The sequence below is a fragment of the Microcebus murinus genome, chromosome 2 (genome assembly GCF_040939455.1).
Source record: "Microcebus murinus isolate Inina chromosome 2, M.murinus_Inina_mat1.0, whole genome shotgun sequence".
In the NCBI taxonomy this organism is placed as follows: Eukaryota; Metazoa; Chordata; class Mammalia; order Primates; family Cheirogaleidae; genus Microcebus; species Microcebus murinus.
This window is the reverse complement of record NC_134105.1, coordinates 50,346,922-50,365,197: the sequence shown is the minus strand read 5'-3', so window position 1 is coordinate 50,365,197 and position 18,276 is coordinate 50,346,922. Positions and strand designations below refer to the sequence as shown.

Below are 18,276 nucleotides of genomic sequence, written 5' to 3'. Positions count from 1 at the left end.
TACTTGATTTTCCTGGTTAAATTGTTTCAGTAAGAGAATCACTTTTAAAGTTTTAAAGGTATCATACAGGGATGTGAATGCTTTAAGAAAAAAGGTATTTGTAGAATTCTAATGTGATGATAAAGGTAAGAACAGTCCACTGTCTGTCTATGCAATTTTGATCTAAGTCTCACAAGTGAACCAATGTATAAAAGTCAAATTCTAATGAAATGAAGATACCTAAATCCAGTGAATAAGGCAGACTGTATGCACACTGTAAATGTGTTGAAAGAAAGAATGATGAAGGAACATGTTAGCAGTCATGTTAGCAGATTTCCTATCTCTTCATTCAATGTCAGATATTTTCAGAAACAGCACTATAATACCTTTACTGCAATAATTTATTAACAAAAATGCTAAATGAAAATTTAACATGAAACTTGCCATGTTACATACAAGTCCTGTAATAAGTCTTAATTTGCATCAAATAGAAGACAAATTTGGGGGAGAAGGTAGACTCAAAAATGATACTTTTCATACTCTTCCTCTTTAATAATATTTTCCTGTGTCATATATAATTCTCTATACAATGAATTCTCTCTTATACAATGAATAACTATCCAAAATGGATGCTGTTCGGGAAACTGTAAACCTCTTAAAATATATCATTTATTAAAATCCAATAAAAATTTGAATTTATGTTCATTTGAAAACATATTAACTATTATCTACTTTCAATAAGTAAATGAACTAACTTCAGGCTATTGAAAACCATATTCCAAAGTAGCAATTCTCTTTGTAACTTTTCTAAATGTCATTCATTATGGAATAAACAAACACAGCAAAATAAGAAATTAGCCACGGGCAAATGAAAGATTGGTCAAAAAACTGAAACTTACAAAACACAATTATAAAAGTATGTACACCACTAGGTACTTAAAAACCTGATTCTGTCTAGAAAACATATCATATTGTTAAGATGTACCTGTAATAATATGTATATAAAATGTAAATCCCACCAAAATGGACAATTTCAAACCACAATTATCTCACAAAATGTTAAAATTATATTCTACTAATGTGTTAGAATTGCCTTCTAAACTAATTGGATTCTTCCATTAACCAAATGGATTAAGCAGTCCCAGATACTCATTGTTGAAATAACACCATCATGCATTTCCTATGTTTCATGTCTCTGTTGAGATTAGGTATGGCAGGTGCTAAGTAAATAATATCAATTAAATGTTTTTAAACAGGGGAGTCCAGCATAACTAAGACACTAGCCAAAATCATCACAATCATTCCCCATATTCTACTGCCACTGGAATGGTGACAGTGACAACTGTAGTCAATAATGGTGTTACTTCTCTGCTGTCCAAATCACCGGATTATGCAGTAGTCACAAAATGTGGGTAGGATCAACCTAGCCCTAGGATGTCTATGCTCTAGGAGTAGGTCCTGATTGGCATAAACTAATGCAATCCTATCCTCTTGTAATCCACTAAGGTCCAATCAGGGCGAGTCCAAGGCATCCTTCAGTGAGTGGGGGAAAGAGGGACCCTCTTTCTTCTGAAGAGTGTGAGGTGCCTCTGGGAGACCTGGAATTACTGTACTCCTTTTACTATAGGCAAAGCCAGCCTGAGGATAAACCCACAGCCAGAGGGTGATAGAGCCAAGAATGTAACAGAAAGAAATGGAGCTAGCCACAGGGGGTTGTTTCTAAAGCAAAAATCAACCCTGTCATTCTTGTGCCTAAAACCCTCCAATGGCTTCCCATTGCAGCCAGAATTAAATCCAAACTCGCTGGTCTCCATGGTGATCCCATCCTCTCTCATCTTCCTCCATTCCCCCACCCCCTTCGTGCCTTCTTTCAGCCCTTCAAATACACCAATCTCCTTCCCCCCACAGGGCCCTGAGCTTCTTACTCCTTCCCCAATCACCATTCAGGCCTCAGCTTAAATATCAGCTCCCCCAAGAGGCCTTATTTGAACTCCACATTAACCTACTTTATCTCCTTCACAGAGTAGTCAGGGCCCAACATTATCTTTATTTAATTTTTGTATGTTCAAATATCTATTTCTTATAAGAATGTAAGCCCCTCAAAGGCAGCGACTCTGTTCTGTTCATCAGTGGACCCCCAGCTGCTAGAGCTATGCTGCTACATGACAGGAGTTAATGCAATAGTTCTTAACAGACTGACTGATGGGCTAACTCTAAGAATTTACACAGACCACATCAACCCAAAATCTTAAATAAGACATCGCTCTTAGATGAAAACAACAACTGCAAAATCCACAACTTTCTTTTGAAGATTTTTATATATCCTGAATCATACTTTATTCTTTCTAATCCTGGATGTCATTATTTAAATAACAAAAGTAAATTTCCTGTGTGAATAACATCGCTTAAAAGAAAATCAACATATAGAATTTGGCACTCATAAGGAAGATAAGAAGCACATTTGAACATATACGTATGTGTGTGTGCTCTCAAAACTCAACATAAACAGGCATGGGGGGACTTTTTAGGGTAATGGAAATGGTATAAAACCAGATGGTGGTGATCACTGTATAACTCTACAAATTTAATAAAAATTATTAAATTATTTTTTAAAAAAATAAACAACCCAATTTAAAAATAGGCAAAAGTTTTGATATTTCACAAAAAAAAAGACACATTAATGGCAAACAGGCACATGAAAAAATGCTCAGCATCATTATTCACTAGAAAAATGAGCATTAAAACCACAATGAGACACCACTTAACACCTGGTACAATGACTAATATTAAAATATCTGCCTCTACCAAGTTCTGGTGAGGCTGCGGAGGGACCAGGACTCTCAGACATTGCTGGTGGGAATATAAAATGATATAGCCCCTTTGGAAAACAGACTGGCAATTTCTTATGAAGTTTAATATACACAACATATGAACAGTACTCCCACCCCTAGAGATATGAAAACTACATTCAAACAAAAATTTGTACATGAATGTTTAATGGATTTACAACATGGAAAAATTCAAATGTTCTTCAGTTGGTGACTATATAAGCAAACTGTGGTACATCTATACACTAGGATAGTACTCAGCAAGAAAAAGGATTGAACTATCGATACATACAAATGATGAATCTCAAATGCACTATGCTATTAAATAAATGGAAGACGCAAGGCTCAAGATGCATACCATAAAGCTTCCATTTATATGACCTTCTCGAAAAGGCAAAACAATAGATATGGAAAATATATTAATGGCTTTCAGGGGTTTCAGGTGGAGGAAAAGACTAACTATAAAGGAGCAGCATCACATAATTTTGGGTGGGATGATACTGTTGTGCACCTAGATTGTAGTGGTTACATGACTGTGGATTTTCAAAATTCATGGGACTGCATGACAAAACAAAAAGTATACATTTCACACTCATTAAGATAGGAGATATATATATATATATATTTTTAAGTGTTGGGAAGGATATGAAGAAGTTAGAACCCTTGTGCATTGCTAGCAGGAATATAAAATGGTCCAGCCACTATGAAAATTGGTGTGGCAGTGCCTCAAAAAATTAGACATACAATTACCACATGATCTAGCAATTTCTAATCAATTCTAGCAATTTCACTTCTAAGTATATAAATTTGCAAAAAGATATTTGTACATAAACATTCACAGTAGTATTATTCACAGTAGCCAAAAGGTGGAAGCAACCCAAGTGTCCACTGATGGATGAATGGACAAACAAAAGGTGATATATACATACAATGGAATATTAGTAAAGCCTAGAAAGGAAAAAAATTCTGACACATGCTACCCACAGATGAACCTTAAAGACATTATGCTAAGTGAAATAAGTCAGTCACAAAAGAACAAACATTGTATGATTACACTTATATGAGATACCCACAGTAGCCAAACTCATAGAGACAGAAAGTAGAACAGAGGTTATGGCGCTGGAGAGAGGGAGGAATGGGGCATTGTTGTTTAATGGGTACAGAGTTTCAGTTTGGGAAGAGGAAACTGCTCAGGAGATGGATGGTGGTGATGACTGCACAACAATATGAATGTACTTAATGCCACAGAACCATACACTTTGGCCTCCATGAGTTACTGGAAGACAATTATACCTGAATTGATAAGGAATAAGAACCCAAATTTCTCACTTTGCATCACCTTTCTGCTGGCACACCGTTAGCCACCTGGCTTTCTTTCAAGTTCTTAAAAATATACCAAGGTCCTGCCTCTAAAGACCTCTGCAAAAGGCTCTTCCCTCTGTTGGAATGGTAGGCGCCCCAACCCCTCCTCTGATTGGCTCCTCTTCCTTCTGCTAACCCCCTCGAGCCCTCCCCTGATTGGCTGCTACTCTTCCAGCAAGCCCCTCAACCCCTCCCATAATTGGCTCCTCCTCTCCATCACCTCCTCAGATTCCTCCTATAGCACCCGGCCTAGAGTTGTCATTCCCACCCACTCTCCTTCAATAAGTATTTACTGAGTGATCCTAGGTGCCGCCCAGCACCATTCTTCAGGACTACAGCAGTGAGCAATACAATGATTACCTGTGAGAGGTGAGGGAGTGTGACAGGTAGAAGACAGAATAAGAGAGGCAAGGGTGGGTGCCGTTTTAAAGAGGGTTGGCAAGGAAGGCTCCTTCTTCCTAAGCAAAAGGAATGGCGTACTTAAAGACTCTGAGGTGGGCGTGTGCTTGGAGTACACAGAGCATGTGCAAGGGGGAGAGGAGCTAAGATATGAGGTCACAGGGCCAGATCACACCCAGCTGTGAAAACCACCATAGTTTGGGGTTTTATCATGAGTCAGACGGGAACCTTTAGAGAGTTTTAAACAGAGAAATGACACATCTGACTTACATTTTTAAAGGATCTCCTTAGTACTCTTTCTAAAAGCCCCATGTTTCCTTAATAACATTACTCAGAATTTATGTGCTTTTTAAATGTCTATTTCTCCTACCAGGCTACATACTCCATCAGAATAGGGGCCATCTCTCTCTCTTTTGAATCTAAACTCAAAACCAAGCATAGCACCGGACACATAGTATGTGCTCAATAAATACTTTTGAAACAGGCCAGGCACAGTGGCTCATGCCTATAATCCTAGCACGTTGGGAGGTCGAGGTGAGAGGATCACTTGAGACCAGGAATTCAAGACCAGCTTGAGCACAAGTGAGACCCCCATCTCTACACAAAAAAAAAAAAAAAAAGAAGAAGAAGAAGAAAAGAAAAAGAAAAATTAGCTGGGCATGGTAGTGCACACCTGTAGGCCCAGCTACTCTGGAGGCTGAGGAAGGGGGGTCATTTGAGCCCAGAGTTTGAGTTTGCAGTGAGCTGTGATGATCCCACTACACTCTAGCCTTGGGCAACAGAGCAAGACCCAGTCAATCAATCAGTCAGTCAATAAATACTTGTGAAATGAATTAACCTAATAAATTCTAACCTCTACGATAAAGTAGCTCCAAGTACATAATTTGCAAGTATACACACAGTTTTGCATTTTTTACATTCTTAAATGTAGCCTTATTTTCTCTAACATGAATAAATTAAATATCAGAACCAAGTAATACTTAGTGTCTGCTTGGAGTCCTAATGTGCTTGATATTTGGCAGATACCCACACTCATCTGAAACATTTTAGATCTTTAGTAGCAAATAAAGAGTCAAGACATTTTAAAGTCAGTCTAGGGTAAGTAAAGAAATTGACACATTAAACATAGTAGTAAAAACTAACCTTGGAATAGTAATCATTAAAAAGTTACAAAGTCTATCATTTAAAGACTGCTGGCCAAGTTTTATAGTCCAGACTTCTTTTGAGTCCTCATCACGAGCCGCAGACAGCGAATACCAGAACTACACAGATGGGTAAGCCTCAGCTCTTTCCTGCAGGAACTCATATTCTAATAACTTATCTCTAAGATGCTTTACTGCTTGCAACTCCTCTCACATTTATTATCCGAATATACATACATGCAAATAATGTATCTGCCTCGTTTATGGTCATCTGAATTTACACTTTTCTTCAGGGATCCCAAATTTGAAACGCCACTAACAAATGTGATTGGTTCACAATCAAGACACAGGCTAGTCCCCTGCCCAAAGGGGCAAATTTTTACATTTCACAGGAAGGTCAGTGGAGCCAACTCTGGATCAAATAGCCAAGATTGAAAAAAAAAAAAAAAAAATCTCAGTTTTCCAGGTTTTCTCCCAAAATCACCCAGGGCAACAATAACCCTGTGACTAACAGTCCCCTAGGGAGGAAGAAAAACAGGCAGCAAAAAGCACACAACTGGCTTTCTTCTGCAGTGGCCAAGGGCAGCTAATAAGCAGAGAAGACACTAATAAGCAGAACATGGCACCTACCTTCTTCAGTACCTCCCTCCTATCTCTGGACTGCAGAGAGAGACACTGGCTTTAGAGAAAGCCAATCAATAAAAGTGGGTGGAATTAGGACAAAGGAGGCCAGTATCCTGGCAGAGGCACAGGGAGCAATCCAAGTGGACCAAAAACCCAATTGGCCTTTCTACAACTTTAATTTCTCAGAAAAAAAATGCAATGATCACAGAAAAACTTTTAAAATATTTAAATATACACACACGTAGTCCACCACTAATACGGACATAAAAATATTCTCAGACCATTTATAAATACTGTACATTTATACTAGACAGATGATATACTTCAAAATTTCTATTTCAAATATCTTTTCACGGTTATACACAGCACAGTAATTGCCACGGGTTTATGGCTTCTCTGTGATTTTTTTTTTATATATAGAATTCTCACTTTATTTTCAAGTGACATGGAAATATGAAGACTATTTTAAGCAGGTTAATTATTTTATACACAAAGTCAGAGTGGACTGATGAATCTGTACTTCAGTATATTTATGTATGCACCATTAATTTCTGGCCCTTCCTCTTTTGAATGAAGATTTTTGTAAAAAAGAAAGTGAAAAAGTTGGTCATCCTATACTAGACTCGGTTTGTGTTATTTCCTTAACATAAGCCTTATCAGCTCTGCCACAGCTGAAGTGATTCCAAATTGCTTTATGACAGACTTGGATTTTCTCCCACTAATAATTCCTCCTTCCTGCCCATGACTGGCAGGCCTCTTCCTCACTGCAGTAATGTGGGACAGCTAATTATCTACCAATCCACCTTGCTATTCCGCACTTGGCAACTTTTATCTGCACAGGACAGCTGCACTCTCTGCGTTTGAAGTAAAATGTCAGTCTCTGCTAATGCAACACGACTTACATCACTAATGATGTCTCCACACTTTGAAGAAACAACTCAAAGCCTAATTAAAAATTCAGATTCATTCTCACTGGCTTGCCTATTTTCACTGTCCTTCCACACCAGGGCCTCAAAGTATCTTTTAAAATACTCTATGCAAAAATAAAATTAAAAAAAAAAATTCCAAAGGGAAAGCAAGAAAAAAAGTGCTGTAGTCTTGGACTTTGACTGCATCTTTAAAATAACTGTTATGGTTGGAAGAGAACCAAGACATTATCATGTACAAGATAAGAATTTACTCCCCTGGCTTCTACACTGCAATTACAATAAAGCATACTATTTCCAGGGGAATATAAACCATAAGCTACTTTTCAGATGACCTACTCTGGTATTTGGGTGTTAGACCTCTTCAAACTGTAATTAACTCAGAAATCATTTGACTCTATAGGTCTGAAGTAGAGAAAAAGTACCTTTGAATTCAGAAAAAAAGGGCAAGATAAGGAGGCAAATGATTTTTATTTTGTTTCATCATCAAATTAAATAAATTCTCCCAAAGTAATAATACTATTGCAATTTTCACACACAAAAAAATACGAAACAACTTCATACTCCTAATGACTAGGGAGAGAAAGACAGGGCATGAAATCCAATTTCAAAATAGAACTTTGCCGGAAAATTACAGGTGGAATTTCCTTCTGTTGATTTTACATAATAAACACTAAACAGCCAAAGTCATTCCTCTGCTAAAGTTCTTTAAATATAATTTTACCTTTTTAGTAAATAAAAACATGACTTTGTTGGTTACAGGTTCACAATGATAAACAGCTACTGACCACTTAAATTTGCACTTAAAAACCTAAGAACATTCTAGTAAGTCTCAGAATTTTTGAACTTTCTTCAGGGGCTGAAGAAATACCTGAACTTCTAGGTATTTAAGTGACAACTTAAAATCTAGTCAGCTGTCAAATTAGACCATCAGCTTTTAGCTGTTAAATAACAAAGCCAACCTTTCTTTTCAAAACAGGAATGTGTACTATTAAGTTTCCTTTGCCATTTTAAAGCACTGGAGAAATGCAGCTCCCACAGTATAATAAAAGCAAAAGTCATAAGACCAAGACTTGAGTTCAAATCTACTGCTTACTACTGCTGCAATCTCCACAGAGCCACTGCCCGCTGGGCCTCAGTTTCTGTAAAATGAATTATCTGTAAAATGAGGGAGGCAGATTTGACCATCACCCTGTTCCTTCTCAGTTCTCATGGCACCCAGTGACCTGTGAATCTAGAAGGTCAGGGAGAAAAGGCACGTCCAGGGCTGGCCTGCCGAGCCTGGGTTTGCACAGCTCCTCAGGACCAAGCACAATAGGCAGCCAGCCTGTGTCTGGGCCAGAAACAAGGAAGACCTCCTAGCAGGCCCTCCTCAAACTGGACTTGGAGAGGCAAAGCCCAGAAATGGAGTGGGCCCTGGCAGCTGATGGCTGCTAGTCTGAGCCCTAAGTCATTTTAGCCGAGTTTTTTCTAAGTTCCAAGCTTGCCCTAGATTCTAATTTCCTCTCCTCAGAGCACAGCACCTTCGAACAGAAGGAATTCAGGCACAAGCAGCAGCTAGTTCTCAACTCAAATATTGATAAGCTACTGCTGGCCACATTGAAACAGAGGGGTGAACCTGTTTAAGAAGTAGACATGCAAGGAGAGAGAAAAAGCATACTGGCCCCGTTCTTTGAGTCCTCATCTAGCTCTGCCCAAGGATCAACCCCAGACCATTCAATTGCACTGGTTGGTAGCTTCCTTTTGTGCCAGTATGAGTTGAATGTTCTGCTAGTCCATACAACAAGCCTTGACTGACATAAAGGATCCGAATGTCCCACACAGCTTGACCTCTGCCTACTTCTGCCCTTTCCTCCCTCTGGTTCTCTAACTCTAAGCCTAATACCATCTTTCCATTCCTAAAGGCACTATGCTTCCCCTCAGCAAGAAGCCTTCTGGAAATTCCCCTCTTTGACTAACCAGCTCCTACTCATTCTATATTCTCAGGGAGGCCTTCCAAAATCCCTCCCCACCCCAAATAGGTCAAAATCCCCGACATACATTCTCCAACCATCTAGAACCTTCTCTTTCATAACATTCATTACATCAGAAATTAAATGATATACCACTTCTAACATAGTGCCTGGCACAAAATAAACATACAATAAATATTTGCTGAAGTAATTAAAACAACAAGGAGCTCATCTTCAAGGCAACCCGTTGTATTAATAGAACTATCAGAAAGTTCTCCTCTATTACACAGAAATTGACCAGGGCTGGTCAATTTCCTGGTTTTTCTTCCAGGAACCCACCTGAATAATTCTAACCCAGACTTTGCAAATTGGTGGCCTCTGGCCTGATTCAGTCTGCAGACATATTTGGTTTGGCCCACATAGTGTTTTTCTTTTTTAATCTGAATTAGTTGCTAACATTTTAAGACACAAAAACAGATACCCAGCTTCTGAAAAACAAAGTGATATGACAACACTGGACCCCCATTGCCCCTGGGCAACAAATGGAGCAGCCAGTAGCGGCTGCCACACCACTCCCTGTGGACCTACACTGCGTCCACTTCGTTCATTTTGCCTTAATTGACCCCTGTAAACATTAGTTATATAGCAACCCTGGGTGTACTCTTCATCTCATGTTTTACTATTTCTTTCTATATTGTCTTGACCTATCCAAGGTGCTTTAGCCTCCCTGATAAGACAGGAGCTCTGGGGGAAGGCATTGGATGTCCTATACCACTCCTGTACTCCCCTAGCCTTCAATTCTGCAATGAGGCACCCAGTGAGTATCTGCTGACAGACTGATCAGAAGACAAATAAATATTAATATGTAAGTCAGCTCTTCCTCTTCAACCCTCCCCTCTCCTCCATGTACAGCTTGTTTTGTCTTTTTCCCACTCCTACCTCTCCTGGAAGGGGGAGAGAACAGAGGCAAGCAGCAGATGTGGTTCCTGCTGCATCAGTCAAACGCATGTGCCCAGATATATGCGGGCCTCTAAGAAAAGAGGGACCCTCACACAGGCTTGTGGGGAAAGCCAGGCATGAAAACGAGGGCCAGACAACACGATCAGGGAGAGATCCAGAGGGGTTTCCGGAAAGAAGCTTGGCGTTACATCTGGAAGGCTGAAGTGTTTGCTGGGCAAAGGTATTAGCCAGTCCTGAAGGCGTAAGGAGACTCAGCAATGGTTTTGTACAGGCACATCGTCATAAAAAAATATAAGCATACAACCTCCAAAATATTTATACCTATTTGTGAATTGCAAATTCTATATACTAGTGTAACAATATTGTATGTACATTATAAAAATATAGAAATGAAATTAAACAAAAATGCAAAATGTTATGGATGAAATTATGTGATGTCTGGAATTTGCTTCAAAATCATCTGGAAGGAGGGGAGGAGCCAGTGGAGGCAGAGGTAGACATGAAACCCGCCTGACCATGAGTTAATAACTGTTTAAGTTGGGTGAGAGGTATGTGGGCATTCTAAGGCTATTTTCACTACTATTGTGTGTGTGTGTGTGTGTGTGTGTGTATGTGTATATAAAATCTTTGTAATAAAAAGTTTAAAAGTAAATAAATAAAAATGAATAGCAGGTCTAGCATTTTCTTCAGAAACCCCAAAGAATGGCTTTGCACCACATCCCTGAGGTCTGTGAGCCACACCTTGGAAACTCTGGGACAGAGGATTGACTACACTGAAATCTGCTGGTTCCAAAGATTAAATTTAGGTTTCATTCAGGCCAGGAGCTACCTGTTTGTTGCCTTCCAGGTTCCGTGACCTGCTACTAAGTAGACAGCTCCTATATTTCTATTTCAGCTTACTGGCTATGTTAGCTTCTGTGCTAACACTTTCTTTTTTGAGACAGAGTCTCGCTTTGTTGCCCAGGCTAGAGTGAGTGCCATGGCGTCAGCCTAGCTCACAGCAACCTCAATCTCCTGGGCTCAAGCGATCCTGTTGCCTCAGCCTCCTGAGTAGCTGGGACTACAGGCATGCGCCACCATGCCCGGCTAATTTTTTGTATATGTATTAGTTGGCCAATTAATTTCTTTCTATTTATAGTAGAGACGGGGTCTCGCTCTTGCTCAGGCTGGTTTCGAAATCCTAACCTCGAGTAATCCGCCCGCCTCGGCCTTCCAGAGTGCTAGGATTACAGGCGTGAGCCACTGCGCCCGGCCTATGCTAACAGTTTCTTTTAATATGTTATTCTCCCTATTAACCACATGAAGCATGAAGACACTCAAGTTCAGATTTAACAACATGCCAGAAGTTACACAGTTAATAATTGGCTGAGTCAAAATTCTTGTCCCTCTTGTCCCTTTCACATTTCAAATTTTCAATAAATTTTTCTACCGGGTCCAAGCAGATTCAAAATAAATCCCTCTCCACCTAATACCAAAATTCCAGAGGTTTGCAAGGTTCCTGCCTGCTCATCCACTTAAGCTCAAGGAAGGAACTCCTCAAGCAGCAACCAGAAATAGCACCAACATGTTATAAAGTGTAAAACCATCTCCCCTTCCCCTCCCCCAAGCCCTTCCAGACTCCAGAAGGATTGGCAGGAAAAACATAATAAGCACAAGGGACCAGGCCAGCTAAGACAGGCATTAGTGAGGAGGAAGTTGAGGAAGTACTAAGCACACAGGGATAGTCCATCAGAAGTCATTCAACATGTTTTTTCTTGGGCTCATTCTTAACAAGTTCAACTCAGCATCATCTATCAATGGTCAGTTTTCTTGTATTCCAAATATTTAATTTCGGAAGAAAGTAATGCAGCAGTTTTTCTACTAAGGCTTATATTGTACACAGGGCATAGAATTAAACCACATTATTTGCAAATACAGGCGATTTTCCCCCTAAAATACTCTATATTGAATAAGCACACATTCAAATCATTTTAAGCCAGGCTGTTCCTGGTACAATGCACGTGATTTGGGGAAAAATACACACCTTACCTAAATATGACTACAAATCTACAAATCAGCTTGCAGTTGTAACTGTAGAGCCACCAAGACATTTATGTCCAATAATCATAGAAACTCCAGGGTGATGGCCAAAGAAATAAGACAGGGGAACCAAATGAAGGGGCACAAGGGTCAGAGTCAACCTACCATTCGGGTGTTCAAGATACGCCAGCTAGGCTGGGCGAGGTGGCTCACACCTGTAATCCTAGCACTCTGGGAGCCCGAGGCGGGCAGATCACTCAAGATCAGAAGTTCAAAACCAGCCTGAGCAAGAGCAGGACCCTGTCGTTACTAAAAATAGAAAGAAATTAATTGGCCAACTAAAAATATATAGAAAAAATTAGCCGGGCATGGTGGTCCATGCCTGAAGTCCCAGCTACTCAGGAGGCTGAGGCAGGAGGATCGCTTGAGCCCAGGAGTTTGAGGTTGCTGTGAGCTAGGCTGATGCCACGGTACTCTGGCCCAGGCAACAGAGTGAGACTCTGTCTTAAAAAAAAAAGTAAAGAAAAATACACCAGCTACCCTGTCCAGTGCCACCAAAGGAAATTAGAAATGTCTGATGAACTACTGATTTGGTTACTCTTCACATTTGAGGCCTCTGGTGCTTTCAGGATTGGATTCTGTATGTGAACATGTCAATGAAAAGGCCAAGGGAGAAATAGGTCACCATGTTGATTTCATCAGAGGGACCTGGATAAGGCTCCTCTGTGCCCCCATTATGCCCTGTTCCTCCCTCCACCATTGCACTAGCCCACTGCAGTGTAACACCTTTCACTAACAACCTGTATCATGATGCTTTTTTTGTGTCTATTTCCATCATTAATTGAAAGATTAAGGGCATGGACCAGGCCTTAGTCACCTTTTATTGCCAGCTTAGTCTAACAAGACCGCTCACAGAAGCCCTCCCCCAAAAGATAACTGGATATGTGTAAAAGTGAATAATGCATTGTGCATTGCTGTTGTACTGCATACAAAATGCCCCTTTGCCTTTCAGCTGCAGGCACTAATATTGCTCTGTATCTTCCACCAACACCTCTGCCTCAGCTGAGCCTTTCGGTTTCTGAAGTGACTTCTTGTCCTGGCTGCTGCTCTTATGTCAATTGGAGTTGAAGCTCCAGTTTTGCTTCTGGTATGTCTTCTTCCCCAACTGGAAGAAACCCCACTCCTCCCTCCCCTTCCAGGCCCCATACAACAGCTGTCTGACCAACCTGCTGGTCTGTCTGCCAAGTTCACAGTGAGTGTGCCCAGCCCAGCAGAGTGTGTCTGAGCTAACATCAAGGCGGGCACACTGGCCATGTGCCAGGCCCTTGCTGTTAGGAAGCCTGCATTGTCATATAATGTTAAATGGGCCTTATAAGTGCCTGGTGAAATGGCTCCCAGAGCCAGATATGCCTTCTAACAAGCAGGCATTGTTACTTAACTGCTTTACCTGTGCAATCCTTACTCACCTCCTGTTCCAGAATATAAACTCCTTTAAGAGGCTGTGCTGGAATACCTCCTCGTAACCTCCCTGAACACCCAGCATAGAGTTCCGTGCTCAGTAAGCTTTCAATAATTTCCTCTCCATTTAAGAACAACCACATCCGTCACCATTTCTCAGCCCCAGCTTAACATTAACAGGTGCCTTCTTATACACACAATTTTCCATTAAGCCCACAAAGCAAATCTCAAGGAAGAATCCTCCTCCTCAATTTTACAGATAAAAGTCACCTAACTTGTAAGTAGCAGTGCTGGAATCCAGGTCTCCAGATAGCCAACGTGGAGGTCTTTCTGCTCCACAATGCTGCTTCATAAAAACTTGTTGCATGAATGAATAGGCAGAAACAAGTCTCCCTGGTCACAGCTACTCACTGCTCCCAGATCCCAACACTGATGGCTTCACTCTGCCAGACCCCTGAGGAGATGATGATTAGGTTTTTGACTTTCACCCATGATGTATGATGTCTACTGCCAGCAGGGCAGTAATCAGTGGCAGCTTTCCCAGGGCACTGGCAAAATTGGTTGGTGCAACTCATTTAAAGATTTTTTTTTTTAATTTTCTCCATTATTATGAAGGAACAACAAAAAATCATGAGTAGGCAGCCTTCATCAGAAAACTTTTCCAAGAAAATCTTTATGATAGACTGCTTTTCAAACTGTCTTCTCTAGCAGCAAGCACAAAAACCAGTCATGGGAAACGATAGTGCCGAAAGAAGGCTTGGGTTTTGTTTTTGTAAAATTACCGCTTGCAACCTCTTGTGAGTAGTGTGTGCTGCCCTTCTAAATGCTGCAAAACAACAGGCCTATTTTGATGGCCACTTTGCAATTTCTCAAAATTAAAAATTGTCTTTGGAGGATTTCAGCAGAAGCAATAATAAAAGTCTGAAAATTGGCTTTTTAAACATAAACAGACCTACAGAAAGTTTCTCATAAAATGAGATGCTGTCCTGAAAGGCCACAGAATTTCGATGTTGTGCTTGAAATGCCAAGGTCAAATGAAAGGAGTCCATCCCTTAAGGGAAGGTATTTCTTTCCTGCAGAGACGCGACCTCAATCCACCCCCACCCCCCACCATCTTCATATGCAAGTCTGACCCGATCCAGCCCACCTAACCTACCTCTGAACAACAGATTAGCTCTATGTCTGTAAAACCCAACATTCCACAAGGGAGTACTTCATAATCTACAATTTAGGTAACTAAACTCACATAATTTCAGGCCCATTGAACAAATCCCAAAGGTTTACAGAGAAGAATATGAAGCTCAATATCTTTGTTTCAAAGGCCAGAAATCTAACCTGCATTTTATTTATTACCAGTCTTTCCCCCAGCAGTCTAACTAAATTAAAAAGAGACTTTCTCTAATTTTACCAGATAGAGGCAAGTGGCAGATCAATGTACAGCTCAAGAAGAATTTAAATACAGTATTGCGGCTCCTTTCAAAAAAGAGAGAGAGAGAGAAAGAGAGGGAGAGAAGCCACTTCACGTTCTGCCAGACAAAACCCTGTCCACAGGAGGTCTGTTTCCACAAAGGGGTTGCAAAGGTGTTAGAAAGAGGCCAGTTGGGAGGAGATAAAGGGCCATTTGGGCACAAACCCCCCACCGATGAGAGCTTTTTTCTGAAGTGTCTCCTTTTCAACAGAGAAGTCTTTTAAAACTACATTTGTTTAGGATCCCTACCTGAATGACAATGTGTTGGGATCCAATTTCACCTTTTGTTAAGGACTGGGTGAGAAACAGTAAAATGGCTGTCAGCATCTTAGAAAAAGCAAGTCCTTAGCTTACATGGGGAAGGGGGAAAAAATCCCTAAGATTCCTTGTCCAGCCCTAGTGATGAAGTGAAGGTGACAAATGCCCAGTAATCCTACAACCAGTCCAAAACTGTAATATACTAAATTTCCTTTATTAAAAGAGGTGCCTCTATACAAAAATACAATTGTTTGTGTTGTGAATTGAAACATTCACCACTAAAAAGAAAATCCTAGTTTTCCATCTCCTCCAAAAATCACTTCACTCCTAAGAACTCAGCAATAATCAGAAATCACAAATACACATGGAAAAACATAACTGACTCTGAACCTGAGAGATCTGCAAGTAAAGGGAGAGTTAAATGATGTATCTTAAAAGCTTATCTATTATTATGCAAATGGAGAAAATCTGACTCCATCGCACTTCAAGTCTGAGCGTCTGCAAATAAATGTAAAATTCTCTTTCAAGCAAACCATCTACTTCTCAATCTCACCTCACCCTTAAAAAAAAAAAATCCCAATCATCTTTTTCTGGAGTGAAAAATGCCTGTGGAACTTGCTTTAGGAAAATTTTTATCCTCTTGGGAGGAGACTGGGTTGGGGAATAAAGGTTAAAAAAAAAAAAAAAAAAAAAAAAAGGGCCGGGCGCGGTGGCTCACGCCTGTAATCCTAGCTCTTGGGAGGCCGAGGCGGGCGGATTGCTCAAGGTCAGGAGTTCAAAACCAGCCTGAGCAAGAGCAAGACCCCGTCTCTACTATAAAAACAGAAAGAAATTAATTGGCCAACTGATATATATATAAAAAAAAAAAAATTAGCCGGGCATAGTGGCGCATGCCTGTAGTCCCAGCTACCCGGGAGGCTGAGGCAGAAGGATCACTCGAGCCCAGGAGTTTGAGGTTGCTGTGAGCTAGGCTGACGCACCGGCACTCACTCTAGCCTGGACAACAAAGTGAGACTCTGTCTCAAAAAAAAAAAAAAAAAAAAAAAAAGACGTCGCAAACCTGAATGCCAAAGTGACTCAAACACCTTTCCAGGTGGGAGGTAAAAGGAGTGGCCACAGTAGAATGGAAATGGGAACCCTATACCAAGAACACATTCCTGGAAACTTCGCTCTTTCGAAGACCACGTTCATCACCACGATTGTTGTTACAACGTAGGAGAGAATGGTGTTATTTTACGTAAGAACGTCATTGCAAGGGTTTCAGACTCGGAGTGTCATCTCAGCCTCGAGTGGCCTTTTCAGCCAATAAGATTAAAATAACGGCGGGATAGAATCTCCAGGTGGTTGCTATTTAGCCATTTTTACTACCGTTAATTATTAGGAGCATCATCAGGATTCCAGAACAGCCGCGGGCAATTTTTCTGTAAGCGCCCCCGCTCCCCTTCCTGGGGTGGACAGACGTGGTGGACAATCTGGAGAAGTGGGAACCTTACTCACTTTGCTATTTTCCTCACCCCAAAAAGGCACACACAAAACAAAAATCATACAACGAGCAGCCGGCACCCACAACAGGAAAAGCGAAAAACAACAAAAAGAGTCTCCCCACCAGGACTACAGTCGGGAATGTACCCGAAATGTACCAGGCCAGCCCCTCCCCCAATGCACCGGGGCGGCTCTCCGCCGGGACCCAGGTGGCCCTGGAGCAGCTGCCTGCGCCGCCGTGCCTTCCCTCCCGGCACCCATCGGCTCGGCAGTGAGGACACGAAGACGGATCAAGGAGCTGCGGTGGGAGCCTCAGAAAATCGTCCGAGCCAGGCGGGGCCAGCTGCCCTGGGATGGGGACACAAAGAGGGAAGGGGAGTTTGCAGGGGTGGCGGGGTGAAGACAATTCTACTGGGGAAATGTGTGCAAATTAGGGAAGGAAGTCCGAGGACACCGAAGAATCCTTCCGAGATAAAGGAGCTGGTGCGCGGCAGAGGGGTGCTGTGTTGGGGAAAGTGGGTTCCGTGCAGAGGGCCAGGGATTCTGCAGAGGAAAAGGGGGCCGGTATGTGAGCGCCTGGGAGAGGAGTCGGTGTGTTGTCAGGGCGTCCGTGCAGAGGACTGCGGGGTCCGGCAGGAAAGGGGTATCTGTCCATGCAAGAGGAACCGATGCACAGTCAAGGGGACCTGTACCGGGCAATGGGACCCGGCTCTGCGCGGATAAGGCAGGATGCCTGGCAAGTTCGGGGACACGAAGAGGGCCACTTACCTGCATGGTGACGACCCCCAGCTCCTCGGCCGCCAGCCTCCGCATCTGGCTCGCCAGCACTTGCGCCTCGTCCAGGATGGAGAAGTCGGCGTCGGCCATGGCGCCCAGCAGCCAGCACGCGACCAGGCAGAGCAGCCAGAGGGGCGGCCGCCGCGCCCCGGCCCCGGCCCCGGCCCAGCCAGGCGAGCCCGGACAGCGGCGGGTCAGGGCGGCCGCCCCCGCCGTCTCCTCTTCCTCCGGCTGCCGGGCCATGCCGGCTCCCCGACTCCCCGCCGACCGGCTCCAGGCGCGGAGGGAGCGGCGGGAGGTGCGCCCAGGGCCCGCTCGGCGCACCCCGCAAAACTTTCTTCCTCTTCTGCAGACTCGTCTCCGCGCCGCGGCGGCGGCGGCTCCCAAACTTAGGGGGCGCCCGGCTACAGCGCGGGAGCGCGGGCGGCCACCATCGCCCGGCTCGGCGGCGGGCGGGAGAGGAAGCGGCGGCGCGAGCGGTCCCCGGCCCCGGCCCCGGCCCCGGCCCCGCACGGCCCCGCGGCGGGCGGGCGTCCCCGAGAGCGCGGGCCGCGGGCGGACGGTCGGAGCCGCGAGCCGCGCGGCGGTGGCTTCCCCGAGTCCGGGCGCGGCGAGGCGGCGGCGGCGAGGGCGGGCGGCGGC

The 18,276-nt window shown here is 42.8% G+C and overlaps 1 protein-coding gene across 1 annotated transcript in view; it reads right to left on the bottom strand.

The window, feature by feature from the left end:
* The window catches only part of CACHD1 (cache domain containing 1), a 205,381-nt gene extending 187,325 nt beyond the window's left edge, over window positions 1–18,056 (bottom strand). Inside the window, exon 1 of the mRNA XM_012767130.2 lies at window positions 17,626–18,056. Within this exon, the coding sequence (XP_012622584.2) occupies window positions 17,626–17,877 (252 nt within the window). The 5' untranslated portion in view covers window positions 17,878–18,056. The remainder of the gene's footprint in view (window positions 1–17,625) is intronic.
* Between the last annotated feature and the right edge of the window lie 220 nt (window positions 18,057–18,276).